Source organism: Rhinoderma darwinii, chromosome 2 (genome assembly GCF_050947455.1).
Source record: "Rhinoderma darwinii isolate aRhiDar2 chromosome 2, aRhiDar2.hap1, whole genome shotgun sequence".
Classification (NCBI taxonomy): Eukaryota; Metazoa; Chordata; class Amphibia; order Anura; family Rhinodermatidae; genus Rhinoderma; species Rhinoderma darwinii.
The window spans coordinates 51,082,485-51,098,198 of NC_134688.1; the positions used below are offsets into that span (position 1 = coordinate 51,082,485).

Below are 15,714 nucleotides of genomic sequence, written 5' to 3' on the forward strand. Positions count from 1 at the left end.
ACACACACACACACACACACACACACACACACAGAGCTCTGCACTCTATACACACACACACACACACACACACAGAGCTCTGCACTCTATACACACACACACACACAGCGCGTTCCACGCAGTTGAGAGGTGTGTGAGTAAAGAGTACGCTGCAGAGCTGTGGGCGAGGCGTCCTGCAGAGCTGCCTGTGTAAAGCATACAGTGCAGAGTCGTGTAGGGTAGGCAGCCGCAGATCACACGTCTGTATTGCTGCACGAGGACATTGTCACATATAGAAATAAAACCACATGAAACCCCTACAGCCTGACTCCTCCCACACATCTGACTGATCACATGGTCGTGACATCATCAAAGGTCCTTTACTCCCCTAGGATCAAGCGTCTACCCACAGAAAGGTAGGAGGTGAGGACTCAGCCCCTTCACAGCCTCCTCCAATCCTCTACAGGCAGTCAGATGACGCAAGCAGCACTAGACACGTGATCGCAATGGAATGCAAACAATGCGGTGAACGTCCAAGTGCGTCCTGCTGTTCTGTGTCTGTGTCTATGTGCTGCGGGGGGAGACCAGAGAGGAGACCCCCGGGAACCTGCACCCAGCAGCAGCGAGGACAGTAACGTGCAACGACTGAGCTACCGGTAATACCCCATGTCCCCTCCTACCTTCCCCACAGCAGTCACATGTACAGCATGCACACGACACGCTATGCCAGCCAGGTATATTTATCAGGAGGCTGGGCACGCAGCATGAATCCTGGGCAACCCATGCTAGAGGGCGCATGCAATGGGCAAGCAATGCTAGAGGAGGGCATGCAGCATAAATCCTGGGCAAGCAATGCTAAAGGGGGTATGCAATGGGCGGCAAGCAATGTTAAAGTGGGCATGCAATGGGCAGGAAAATACTAGAGGAGGGCACGTGGCATAATAATGGGCAAGCAATGTTAAAGGGGGCATGCAATGGGCAAGCAATGCTAAAGGGGGCGTGCAGCATAAATTCTGGACAAGCAATGCTAGAGGGGGGTATACAATGGGCAAGCAATGCTAAAGGGGGCGTGCAGCATAAATTCTGGACAAGCAATGCTAGAGGGGGGTATACAATGGGCAAGCAATTCTAAAGGGGGCGTGGTGCATTAATACTGGGCAAGCAGTGATAGGGGTACTCCAGCTGGGGGCAAATACTATGGTTTGCAGGGGTATGAGGCAGCCCTGCTTCCAGCATAGCGGGTACCAGATAGATCCAGGACCCGAAACGTCAGTATTGTCTGTTTCATCAGTGTAAAGCTCCTCAGGCTGCCATCCATAGATATATACAGTATGACTGGCAATGTGGCATTGGTATGGATGACCTGACACAAGCCTCCCGGTCAGCGGTATTTGCTGGGGCTTTGGGTGCTGACCCTGGTTTTGTTACTATGTCCAGATCTCTTCAGGATGATGATGATGAGTTTCCACTTGAAATATGAGATGAAAGAATCCGTATTCGATATTTGCATTGCCCATGTTGTAAATCTTCAGCTAAACGTTGGTAAATAATAGGCAGAGCTGCATGTGATATCTCAGCCGAGAATAGGGGTCTACAGGATGGGGCTAGATTACTGGGGTCCGAGCGCTCACTTGTCCCCCACAAGTCATCCATCTATCACCTGTGCTATGCAGAACCCTGAACACCCTAATTTAGCCAAAGTGAAGGAGTTTGTTAATGGGGAAATAATAAGTTTTCATTCACAGCAGAAAGTTCTATTATGAATATTGTCACTTTTGATCTATCTAATGGAGCAGATTTCCGTTGATCTTGTCATCATAGACACAAAGCTTATTGGTATATGGGATAATTATGGGATGAATGATCAGTTTTCATCTCAAGATGTCAGAAACTTTGTTACTATCTGTAAGTGACGTTCAGAGCTGTGATGTTCCTAAAACAGCAAATATACTATCTATCTATCTATCTCCTATCGATCAATCAAAAAATGATTTTGGGCATAGCTTTCGTTAGTATGCCTTTTTGTTTATAGAACTGTTCAGCATGCAGTTAAAGGGTTATAATTCACACCGGACAGCCAGTGCTAGTTGCTATATCTATGTAATAAAATCTAGTTTGCGATATTTGCCACTGTATTGATGCCATTATTTCACAATATTTTGAGGGTATGTATTTCATTAGTAATCTTTCAGTATTCTGTCAGTTGTAATGTAATCGATGGCCAAATTTAACAAGTTCACCAAACGTACAGCTTTATAGTCTGCCTACTGACCCTACACATGAGCAGCAATCTGGTTGCTATGGGCAACTACTTCACTTTTTACTGTGCACCACTTTTGATAAATCTCTCCCATTGTATGATGTAACTTTATGTAAAAACTAAATATTTGTCACTGCTTTTATAGATATCGGGGCTCTTAGTGTGGTGACGGTGTGTTTGGGCTCACCAGGCAGCACACGGGTTGGCACTTGGTCTAGGGCCCCCGTGTTTGGTTATTTCCTTGGTGCTTATGAAATTGTATTCTTGTTTCATAATTGACCCCTGTACATGTCATTTGCTTTTCCGCGTAACCTACTAAAGCTGCATTCCGTCCTATGCTGTTTGTATGACCACAGTATGTCATTTTTGTAGTCCCTACTCATCACCACACTATTGTATTTTAATTGTATGTTTTTATTTTTAGGTCTTGATGGCCAATCTGTTTTTATTATAAATCTAATAAAGTGTTTGTATTTTGCATGGTACACATCTTGTAATTTTTCTTGGATGTTGATATGTCCTCACATACACTTAGGCGGGATTCACACGACCGGGTCCCGTCCGAGCCCGAGTATCGGCCGGTAAAATCGACCATTTTTCCCGGCCGGTTTGCATTATTTTTGCATCTGTTCCGGGCCGGGCAGATCTGGACAGTGACATCAGCGGCAACTCTTGAAGGGGAATTTATTAAGACTGGCTTTTTATACGGTTGAGTAAAATGTGTCTAAGACACGAACGCCTCTTGATACTTTTGGCGCATCTCTGGCCATCCGTGTGCCAGAAAGTCAAACTTCCACCCACCATGAACTGGCGTAGATTTGTGCTATAATTCCGTCAGTTACTGGTGTCAATTATGGTAAATTTGTCGGCGCGTGGGTGGCCCCATCCTCTAAGCCCCAAACACTATTTTAGACAAGTGGTGTGATCGATGCACATGCCACACATTTCTTTATGCAAATTGTGACTTTTCTGACGTTTGCGAGAAAACTGGCGTAGTAAAGTTAATAAGTCCGTCCCTCCCTTTTTTTTCTAATCACAAACAAACTTTTTAACTGACATTTGTCCAGTGTAATGGTAACAAGAAGTGTGTACAGCAACCGGTACCCTACAGACAGTTCTGAGGGGCAATGGCGGAATTTTTTTCGCACTCGGCAGATTTATTGCAGAAATTTCTGCAACTGAAAATCAGTCCCATGAATATGAAAAGGCAGTTTCTGCAGGTTTTCAAATCCACATCATGCTCATTCTGTCGTGTGTGTGTGTGTGTGTGTGTGTGTGTGTGTGTGTGTGTTTATAACCCTTTGACCATGTTCACATGTCAAGTATTTGTTGCAGATTGTTGCAAATATTCAATAGAAAATCCACACCAAAGTGCAGTACAATGAATGTGAATAAAGATTAGAAAAGTCCATTTGAAAAAAATCTCCGGATTTGAAAACATGCTGCAAATAGCGCGCTCTATCCTTCTGTGGGTCATGTTTGGGTTTGCTATAGATCACTCTTCTGTGAGAGGCGAAATACGGGGTAAAAGCTGCAGATTCTGTGATCCCAGGTTTAGAAATTTACCAAAATACAATGCCTTACATTCAAACCACTCCTCCTGCTAAGTCCACATGTCGAGTTCAAAATGAAATTTTTGTAGCGGTTTGCGGAAAAAACGCATCTTGACCGCAACAGGGAAAGTCCAGTGATTTCAATAGCATTTAAGTGGATTGTTATTTATGCAATTCTCTTATATTTCCACAATGGTGAACCTGTGTTTTTAAAAACACATTGCGCTTATTCAAACACCTTAAAAAACGCATGTTACATTTAAAAAAAAACGCTAGCACACACAGGCAGGTCCGATTTGCAAAAAACGGACTGTATTTAATAAATTTCATTTCCGTGTGGCATCCGGTTTTCACGTCCATGTTTCTCCTCTGCAAGCACTTCTGGTTTTATATATTTGTATATTTTTTTTTTTTCCCTCTGCATTTCTTTAGCAACTGATGCGTGAAACACGGACAGCACACAGGTGTCGTCCGTGTGCTGTCTGTGTTTTTCACGCGCCCATAGACTTCAATGAGCGACAAGGTCTGCAAAAACAGACCAGAATGGGACATGCGGTGAGCTTCTCGCAACGGACCCACCCTCTGTGAAAAAACACGCATGTGTGAATAGCCCCATTGAATGACATGGGTCCGTGTGCTGTCCGTTATTTAAACAGATTGCACACGGACGTGAAATACGCTCGTGTGAATGAGGGCTTAGGCTGAGATTCCATAGGGTGTTTTTATCACGTTTTGAAAAACGCATGGCAAAAACTGCGTGCTTTTTACCACAAATTGCTGTGGTTTTGTGATGCGGTTATTACAGGTTAGGCACATGGTTTCAGCGCTACAAAGCTGCGGTAAAAATACTATTTAAGCGCTCTTAGGAATCTCCGGCTTATTGTTTGGTCATTTTATCAGCCAAAATCCTCTATACAAAGTTTGTGGTATCTTAAAAAAAGAAACAGAAAACCATAATAATAAGTTTGTGCGCTCGCTCGGGCCTAGTTCATTCCTGCTGCATGAGATGCACATGGGGATTTTTTTTCTTTTACTAAGACTCTGATCGGACTGTAAATTCTCCCCAGCTTGGAATGTGCCTCTGTGACTGAGGAGTTGACGCCAAGAGGAAAGAGGAGGAGGAGGAGGTGAAGGAGGAACTTTAAGCAACTTCCCAAAGAGAAAGGAGGTGTCTTATTCCTCTGTTTTTTTTCCTCCTCCTGTCACATAGAAGTCTCTAAACAGCGTCCCTCTATGAAGGAAACTACCATGCCATTAACTGGAAAGTGGCACAGCCAGGACTGGGAGGCGAGCCAAGGTAACGTGTACGAGGTAGTTTACTCTCCCTTGCACTGTTCGCTGTGTTTAAAACCAATTTGTCAACACGCCGGACACGTCCTTGGACCGCTTAGCGCTATTTAACAGAGGGGTGTCATGAGGCCAATTTTATGTGGAGAGAGTAAACAGGTTGAGGTTTTTTAAGGCTTGTGTGTTACGGCCATGAGCGGAATGTAAGGTGATTAGGAAAGCGGAGGGCAGACGTTTATGGGTCTGTGTGTTTTCTGTGGTAAAAGGTAAAGCAGTCTTGGTTCGTTTATAATCCCATAACTGCTGGCACCATTATAACATATCCTATGAGCGCACTGGTATGCTGGGACTTGTAGTTATTCCGCGAGAGATCATCTATTTTATAGTTTGGTTGTAAAGCGTTTTTTTATACGTAAAAATGAAGACGAATATAATGTATGACTCACTGGAATGAGACTTTAATCACACGTCGGTGGCGATCCCTCTGTGACCACAGGTACGTGGACTATTCTGACCCTGCTGCCGAGTTCATTATCCATCCTTGGAGTCTAGCAGACATCTGACACTGAATTTCATGACAAAAGATGGGCAGCATGGCATCTTAGTGGTTAACGCGGGTGCCTGAATCCGATCAAGGGCAACATCTGCATGGGGTTTGTAGGTTTCCGCCGGGTCCAGTTTCATCCCACATTTCAATAAACCTACAGATAGACAGTGAGTGATGACCGCTACTGTACAGCGCTGCGGAATATGTTGGCACTATGTAGGAAATAGAGTATATTGCTGCCAATTCTTGATCTGGGTAGGGGGGTTGTGATCCAGTTTGCATCAACCAGCCCAGATGTGCTTTTAACCTGTTTCACTGACCCTTTAACAAGCCCATGAAATACCTTGTATGGATGTAATTGGAAGAAGATGTGCACTTCTCTCCGCTGCCTTGTACTGTAGGATCTCTGCAGCATATGTTCGTGATATTTCCTACCAAGACTTCAATTAAATGTTTCCTTGCAGGACAACCGCCCCCACAGTATATCACTGATTGCTGCGGATATTATTTATAGGAAATCTGATGGAAACAATGATGTCGCACTCCATTGTAATTTAGTTTGTCAAAATGTTTTTCACCTTTTTTTTTATTTTATTTTGTTTGCAGATGTATTACTGAGCATGATGAAAAGTGGATGGGGGATAAAATGTAGCCGTGACTGCGCAGTATTGTTCGTGTCACTTGAAGTATTAGGAGTCGTTCACATGTAACGGAATTGCTGCGTATTTTCCGTCTGGCATTGCGAATGGAAAATACGCAGCGGAATACAGTAGCAGCAAAGTGGGTGTAAATGATCAAATGTCATCCACATGCTGCGGAAAACTTCAGTCCAGAAATTCACCTGTGGTGCGTAATTTTAGTTTCACAGCATGTCAATTATTGCTGTGGAAAGTGGACTGATTTCCTGCATTTTTCTGATGTAGTGCGGAATTTGCAGCGGAAACGCAGCAGAATTTATTACAGGAGTGGAAATGACATCACAGGAAGAAGAAATATCGCCATCACTCCGCCCTTGAAAAAAAACGCACCAAAAAACACGCACCAAAAAATGTGCACTATTTGCCGCTGTTAAAATTGCATGAAATGGTGCGGATTTTCCGCAGCGGATGGTCCTCTAGTTGATGCGTAAATGCTGTGGACATTTTTTGCAGCTAATCGGTTATGTGTGAACAAGCCCTTATCACTACCAAGAGCCCCAGCAGTCCCCATTTTTTATAATATAATTGAAAATAATTGCTGTTTTAATGCGATGTTAGGACTGAGGTCTAGTTTTACTACTAGTGCAAAGCTGTAGTGAGGCCAAACCTCTTTGATGCAATTTCTGACATCGTCATTCTAGGCAGCTTTTCAGTCACTGAAATCCCTAAGTGGTGCCAACAGGGTTAACTTGTTTAATAAGGTGGTGGTCTTTCATGGATTCCGTCGATGTGATCTTTTGTATTGAACAATCATTGTTGACTGGTATTCTCCTTTAAGAACATACGGTAACCCTGTAGATAGTCCTTGTGAGAATGGTCATTTAGACCTTCAATTCTCAGAGTAACAATCCAATGTTTTTATGGGAATGAACCTTGAGTTTGAAATTAATTTTAATCGGTGAAATCACTTGATTGTCCATCTGCAATGAAACGTCTTTAATGCCAGGTACCCACACAGTGAAAACACTGCGGAATTTCCGCAACGGATTTCTGTGTAGAAATTTCATAGCATTTACAATAGCCGCAAAGTAAATGAGATTTTGCAAATCTCAGGCCGACACGGTGGTAATAAATCACAGAAAACTTGTGCGGAAAGTGTTCTGCCGTGTAAATTTATTCTGCGTATTTTGTGCAAAGAGGCTGTGTGTTTGATATATACTTAAATAAGGCGCATAAATTCCACAATAAAGCTCGCAAGTTGAGATAATTTTTTTTTTTCTGCGGAAACTCAATTAAAACTCGGCAGGTGCACATAAAGTTTGCTCTAATCAATGCTTTTACGCTAAATACACAGGTAAAACCACTGCGGAAAATCCGCGGCTTTTCCATAGCAACGTGCAGCAAAGATGTAGTGTATGCTGTGCATTTATGTGACTGATTTAGGCCCCACGCACATGACCGTAATTTTGGGCCGCAATTAGCATACTTTATAATGGGAGCACGGCCCGCAAATGTGCCCATATTCGCGGAGCGTGATTACGGGCACGGCCGTGTGCGTGGGGCCTTACCTGCATTCTTCTTCTTCCTTTTTTTTTTTTTTTAAGTTTTCGCTACAGATTTTCTGTTGCAAAAAATCTACAGCATCTCCTGCCTGTGGCAACATACACGAAGTATGTCTGAGAGATTTTCTGTCCATTGGAAGAAATGTTATTGTGTTTATTATATCTATACAGATGCACTTGATGATAATCGCCGACGGTCCGCCAGTCTCATGTAATGTGGGCGGATCCCCACTTTGCTCTGCCAAATCTTATTTGATGTGTATGTCTGTGTGTGTGTGTGTGTGTGTGTGTGTGTGTGTGTATGTGTGTGTGTGTATATATATATATATATATATATATATATATAATTTTATTTATTTTTTTTCCTTTTGTTTTCTGTAAGACTATAAAAGAATGGTTGAAAGTGCTGACCTATGCATCAGTTAGAATTTTATAAGTGGTTGGTTGGTCCAACTAGGCTTTTCTATGAGGTCGGTCAGGTCAATAGTCCTAGCCGTTAGACAGCCCTTTTTTGTATCGGGTAAATAGACAGCCCTTTTTTGGTCCTCTTGCAGTGGCGTAGCACTAGGGAGGGCAGAGGTCCTGGACCTATGTTCCTCAGAGAAGTCAAGGTATATCTGCGTCATGTGAAGCCTATTAGACTAGGTGACTTGATGTCATGGTAAAATCGTGGATTACAGTGACCATTGTGCAATTTTACTGCTTCTCTATAGGAGAAAGATGCACTGAGCACGCGCTAACCGCATTTACTGTTGCTCGCCATGGATCCCTAGCTTTTACTACACGTGGTGGTTGGGACCTTGGACAAATCTGGTCTCAAGCGCCACGACTTCAATGCCATGCCTTTGGTGCCCATCCCCTCTGATGCATGTTGTAGATTTGTTCAAATAGAATTTCTGGCCATATAATTAATAATCTGTAAGTTATTGCCCTTCTTGGACCATGCCGCTCCTTGTACAGATGATTTCTGTTGAGCCCATCTTACAAGATCATCCGAACGCTACAAGATAGAGACGTAAGACCATCCTAAGTGACTTCTGCTTTCCATAAAGGTTAACCAGACTGCATGCTTGGACAGTTTAGTATAAACACACGAGATATTTCAGGTATGTTGTTAAGCGCACTGGAATACACAGACTTGGCTTTACTTGTTTTTTTCCTATTCCTGAAGCATGTATGGAAATCCACTGGCTAAACCTCTAGCGGCTGCATATCATGGCAATGCTGAAGGTGACAACCACTCTCACATAGTGTTTATTTTCCACCGCTATGTACTCTTTACATAAAACCAGTCCCAAATTTATTACATCTGGTCACATCCTGTCCATGTTCCTCATCTATTCCATACTGTTCTATTGATATTCTCTTAAAGGGGTTTTATAAAGGATTAATAAATATTTTAGTATAATAAAGCTGAAAAACAAAATTGCAATTCCTGATTCTGTACGTGATGACGTCATGTCACATGATTTCTGCAGCCAATCAAGGCCTGCTGCTATGACGTCATGCCGCACAGATTGTCATGTGATCTCAGAGTCTGGTGCAATGATCTTGTTTCTCCACCTCTGACTTATTGACTGTCGCACTTCCCTCCCTAGCAGAATAAAATGTGGACTTGCTTGCATACATGTAACACCTTTTTTCAATTCTGATTCTTCTCTATCAGGTTGAGAATGTGGATCTCTTCACTGCTTGTGAGTGGTTGCACCATAATACATGGAAACCCTATGGTAATCCAATTTTATAAGGCAACTGCCTGCTGAAAACAATAAGCTGGATTTACCATGAGGCCAAAAACTTTCCCCACGACCACATATTCTGGAAACAGCAGGCAGAGACTGCAGGAAATCCGCGAGGGATTGAAGCAGCCATCCAAACCACTGGCTCAGGGAATATCTGTTGGACCTGCCAATGACAGCCTAATGGACTCTAAGGTTCTTCATGGTAAAGATGCAGGAAGACAACAGCAGCAACTGCGCCAGCCAGCTAAGTTTGCACCCTACCAGAAGGCTCTTCGGGAGATCCGCTACTCCCTCCTACCCTTCGCCAATGAATCTGGAAACCTGGCAGCGGTAGAGGTGAATAGACAAATGCTGCAGGACCTGGTGAAAGTGGGCTGTGATCAGGTATGTGACCGGCAAATCTAGAATTGAAGCATTAATATATCCAGAGATTGCTTAGTTTTGTGATTTAGCAATTTGCACCTACACCGGTAACTGAAGGTTCACGATGAGCGGCTGTCATGGCGCTAGCCCCCAGCTTCCCGCTAATTCTTTACAATCTGATCTAATGTGTATGGTGGCAGCACAGCGTGCCCGATCCTTTGTTCTGAGATGTTTTGCAGCAACTTTTCCCATGCTAAAATAAACATGCATGATTGGCCGACAACTATTGCATGTGCTTTACTCCCGCAGAAGTTATGTTGAAAATATGGCATATTTAAAGTCTATGTTGGGGCTTATTGCATGCTGTGCTGTAGAGAAGCTGGTCATAATGGACTGATGCCTTGCCAAAACACTAAGTCAGTTCACACAGTTTTTTTGCGAATACCACATCTGAATCTTCACCAAAATTGCCCCCCATTGCTTTTCAATCGGAGGCAGAGGCATTTTTTACCTGGGCGGCTTTTGACCACTCGCAGTAAGAACTGCATGTCCTTTTCAGCAGTGGCTTCTGCCTTTGACCTCCCATTCGAATCAGTGGTGTCCCGCAGTCTTTGCATTAGCTTCCTTGGCCACGGGTGAAAAACACGGGAAATAAAAGAGCAGGCAGTTCAAAATCTGCCTCAAAATTCCTACAGGAGTTTTGAGGCACACTTATTCGGCCTGCAAAAAAACTGTGTGAACAGGGCCTAACTATTGGTGAGAGGTCTCTGCTTTTCTATGACAAAAGGAAGGATTGCTGAAATAAATTCCTAGCGATCGCAAGCATTTCTGATAATCAGAAGTGCCCATTAGTAGCCACATACATGGCTTGATTATTGTCCCGTTCATTATATTGGGCAGAAAATGTACCTATGTGTGGTATTTGTTTCAATGGCAATGAATGGGGCAGACACAGCCGCAGACATCCTGAAAGGGTTAGGGTTGCAAATTTGGTCATAGGGCAATGCTTTCCAATGGAAAGTATCACTGTCAGCTGAATTCATGCAATGATGTCTTGTGGAGGATATATAAATATATTGACCAGATTGTACAAATTCTCTTCCAAATATAAAGCAGTCTCCCTCCTAACCAGAATAATCCCATCGCATTCCAGAGTTCAGTGTATTTAAAGTCTGAGGTCTTGACACTGTCTTCAAGAGGAATCTAGAAGTCCCGGGATGTTTTCCTGCTAAGCTGGTCTACACCTACTAGATCTTGCGTTACTTGTTGGTCTTGGAATTTAAGGGTTGGCTTATCTATCTTTTTATTGATTGCATTCTGCAATTCCTTTGATCTTGGTGGCACGGTTGCATTTTTAGAAGTTTTTCACTTGAATGGAGTCTCTGAGGACATCTCGGAGTAAATTAATAAACGTCAATTCAGTCTGAAGAAAATGGCCACGTTATGTGTCGCACCTCTTCGCTTTAGAGCAGTGGTCACCGACTCCCACAATGGGAGTTTTAGTTCTGCAATAGCTGGGGAGCCACAGGTTGGAGACCGCTGCTTTAAATGCTCCATGGCAATTCTCGGCACTGTGCCAACAGCCAAGGGCACAAATATTGCAGCCTTTGACTATGGATAGGTTGCCAAGCCAGAGCCAGTAGCAAAGATCCTGCCTCTTGTGGCTGATTTCTAACTCTCTAGCCTTCAAGGGGTTATCCGATTAATAATTTTGATGGAGGATCCATAGATGGCAACCCCCCAAACCCGCCACCTCCTCCATATGTAGAATAAAAAGGATTCACCCATGACCTCTATCAACGTATATCCGTAGAGACCATTTGGATAGACATGTAAATACACAATTCTGTCCTCCTTGAGGGCAGGTTCCTATAATCTTCAGGGGCTGATTTTTTTTTTTTTGATTTTTTTTTTACAATAATATTTTTTATTAAAGTGTACCAAAACATTTAACAAACTTCTGACGTGTCATAGTGACATGTCAGAAGTTTGGATTGGTGGGGGTCCAAGCACCGAGACCCCCACAATCAATGGTGACGGAAACATTGGTAATAGTTTCCGTTCGTCACCATTCCGTCAGGTTTCCGTTTTTCTGACAGAATCCATAGCATCTGAGCATCTAAGGAACTCTTGTCTGCTTTGGAAAACCCCTTTCTATTTGCTCAAATCTGACATGGGGTTTTCCAAATAGGACAAGTCCTGTAATTTAGAGAAAACTTTTTCTTTTTGTTGGCTAGATGCAGTAGTTGAAGTTTAGTTCTATTTTTTACATTTAATATTCTCATTAGAAAGTTCTGAGGCTCTATCATTGACCTCTTAGATCAGCCAAGTGGGCATGTTTATTGCCAATAGGAGAGTGATCAACGGCTGGCGGGCACCTCTGGTGCCGCTTATCTCTACTGAATAAATGATCAGTCATATTGTAGGACAGTTGAGCTGCCCCATAAACATTAGGACGTTTTTTTGAAAATGCCCTATTTGTGGCAATTCTTTTTTTAGTAGTGTAATTTCTGCCGCACCATTACCGCCACATATGGGCAAATGCTAGAATCCGATTATTGCAGTACCCTGCTTTGTATTGCACGCGAGTGGTCTGCACAGAATCGGACAGAGACAAACGGGTTAAGCAGATCCTACATTCCAGAGTGGAAATACTGGAGCGGTGTGGTCCTGGGTGGGGGGTGGCCTGAGTTTCCTTGCAGTTTCTCCAGCCCGTTACTGGGAGAGGAAATGTGTCAGGCTAATTACAAGCATTCCTGGCTTTTTCCAGGGGGTGTTGTCTCTTCCTTCACATTGAATTGGCTGCCCAGGACAAAGCATGTAAAGAGAACTATTCATGTCTACAAATATGACAAATATGGAAACGTTTGCCCCACAATGTATGTGAATGGAAAATTATCTTTTTATTTCCGGTGCCCGCAGTCCTTCTATCACGTAGAGACATTGCCAGTATTGGTTGTGTTCATGAGGAGTTAAGCCGCTCTCTGATTTCATGTAATTTGGGTTTATTTTACTCGGAAATTAAAATACAAAAACTTTTTAATATACGAGTGCTGAAAATATGGTCTCTAAGCTGTGATCCCATGAATTGTCGCTGTACGGACACGCTGGCCCACGTTTGTGATTTCAGTTTACTCCTGATTTTGGTGGAAATTGCTCAGCTTAGAAAGTCACTGCTAAATTGTGGCAAATTTGTCCAAAAATGTGAAACATTTGTCTTCTCACTACAAAAAAAAAGGAAATGGCCGAGAAAGTGGGCGTGGTCTAGATGTAAATGTCCTTTTAGACCAGCCATTTTTAAACTCTTCCTTTTGACAAATTCAAGTTAGGCCTGATGCACACGGCCGTGCCCGTAATCACAGTCGCGGACAGCTGCCCACATTTTTGGCCCGTGCTCCCATACAAAGTATAGGAGCTTGGACCGTAAAAAGCAAAAGATAGGACATGTCTTATCTTTTGCGGTATACTTCTACGGCCCGGACACCGTCCCGTAAATAAACGGAAAAGTATCCGTGGACATTAGAAGTGAATGCGTCCGTAATTGCGGTCCGCAATTACAGACTATTTTTACGGTCAGGTGCATGGGGCATTAGCGGGTATAAAAAGAGATTCAAATAGTCAGGAAATTACGGTATAAATGCACTAAATGCATTAACTCAATGAGGACACAGGACGAATATGCTCGTCCAGAGTGGCAGGCAGTTGCTGCGTCAGGACGAGCCCATGTGAACGTGAGCGGGACAACTGTTGTAATACGCAGCCACAGCTCTACTGTAACGGCGGAGATCAGAGGAACCTATGACCTTCACCGCTTAACCCTATGAATACTGCGATAAACGCTAATCGAAGCATTCAGAGGGAGGGACTTATGGCGTGGGGGACCCCCTTTAATCACACCACAGGGAATCCCGCACCTAGGTATGGTGATGGAGGCTTGTAGATTGTATGAGCAGACAACCCAGGGTCCATTGTAGGCTGTCTGGCCAAATCTACTGTTGTGGCATACCTAGGTATATACATTTGTATAGTCCCTAACAACTGGCTGTGTACTATTAGTACACAGGCTAATCTACTGGCATATAGATATAATAATAAATTTGAAAAAAAAATCAATAAGACCTTATGGAATTAAAAAAAAATAAAAAATCTGTGCAAAAATCCTATACAAACGTGCAGAAAAAAAAATTGCTGTAAAAAAACAAAAAACCTGCAGCAGAATTTATTTTTATTTTTGCCAAAATTGTAATTAATATAAATTATACGCTAGTCTATATGTACCAAAATATTGCACCTACATAAAGGTCGCAAAAACCAAAGTCTCCTACAACTACGTCGAAGAAAAATTAAAAGTAATGACCACCTGAATGCAAAAAAGGAAAATAAAATAAATTGTCCTCGTCCTCATGGCTATAATTGATCAGTCCTCAAGGGTTAAGCAGCATGCACCTTGTAATACATTAGGCACAATTCTCACCAACTACCCTCTCCAATTTCATTGGTGCACAATATGCCATTATTAACCGCTTCCCGACCGCCCACAGTAAATTCACGTCTGCATTTGCTGGGCTCTGTGAATTCACGGTGGGTGTTAAAAGCACGATCCGGGTGTCTCAGAGTAGCGCTGACACCCGGATAGCGCTGTTCACCCCTGTCTCTGGTCCCGGAGACATGACCGGGACCTAATTGGTTCGGGGCCTCGTCATGTGATCGCAGGGAAACCTTGTTCTAGCAACGAACTGGAAAGTTTGATGCTACAACAAACTTTCCCGGGGACCGATTGCGGGTGCTGCAGTCTGTTGTAAGGCAGAACCGGGGGCCATACAACGGCCCCCGGGTCTGCCATAAACGGCAGCCTATGAGAGCCAGCCGGAGGCCTGTCCTCATAAGCTTCCTGTCAGTGTGACTCTCAGCGTCACACTGACAGTTTATAATACGTTACACTACCTAGGTAGTGTAATGTATTATAGCAGCGATCAGTGCTGCCAGGCTTCAAGTAAAAAGTAAAAAATAAAGTAATAAAAATGTTTTATAAAAGTTACAAAAACAAAAAATGCTTTTTTTCATATAATAAGTCTTTTATTATAGGAAAAAAATGAAAATGTTAAAAAAAAAAATACACATATTTGGTATCACCGCGTTCTTAACGACCCAAACTATAAAACTATAATATTATTTTTCCCGCACGGTGAACAGCGCAAAAAAAATAATTAAAAAACAATGTCAATCATAATTTTTTTGGTCATCAACCCTCCAAAAATATAGAATTAAAAAGTCGCATGTACCCTAAAATTGTACCAATTAAAACGACAACCCGTCCCGCAAAAAACAAGCCCTTACACAGCTTTTTTGACTGAAAAATAAAAAAGTTATGGCTCTCAGAATATGGTAACACAAAAAATAAATAATTTTATCAAAGTGATTTTAGTTTCAAAAGGTATTTATTGGTATATCGGTACAGACATGTGATACACAATTACATTTAATCAATCCTCGCGCAGGAGGAAACAGTAATAAATGCTTGTTTTAAACAGGGAGACATTAACAGGGAAGTAAGGGATTTGGAGGGACATATGGAGGGAAAAATATAAACCAGCCAACTGAGCCATAAAATTGTACATATTAGTCATATGACTGTAGAGCGAGCCTAGTGTCACATTGTTGGACCACATTTTACTGGGTAATGGTATACTGAAAGTCTGGTGAATGAGGGGAGGAGAGCCATGGGTCCCACACCGTACGATAGAGGTGGAGTGAATCAGTTCTCACAGCCTCAAGTTTTTCAA

The 15,714-nt window shown here is 42.7% G+C and overlaps 1 protein-coding gene across 2 annotated transcripts in view; it reads left to right on the forward strand.

The window, feature by feature from the left end:
• Window positions 1-457: 457 nt before the first annotated feature.
• The window catches only part of LATS2 (large tumor suppressor kinase 2), a 74,581-nt gene continuing 59,324 nt past the window's right edge, over window positions 458-15,714 (forward strand). Inside the window, exons 1-2 of one of the 2 annotated variants that reach the window (XM_075851638.1) lie at window positions 458-635; window positions 9,493-9,952. In XM_075851638.1, the coding sequence (XP_075707753.1) occupies window positions 9,611-9,952 (342 nt within the window). In that variant the 5' untranslated portion in view covers window positions 458-635; window positions 9,493-9,610. Of the gene's footprint in view, window positions 636-5,013; window positions 5,090-9,492; window positions 9,953-15,714 lie in introns of those variants that run through there. The other variant, XM_075851639.1, reaches the window with a different exon arrangement.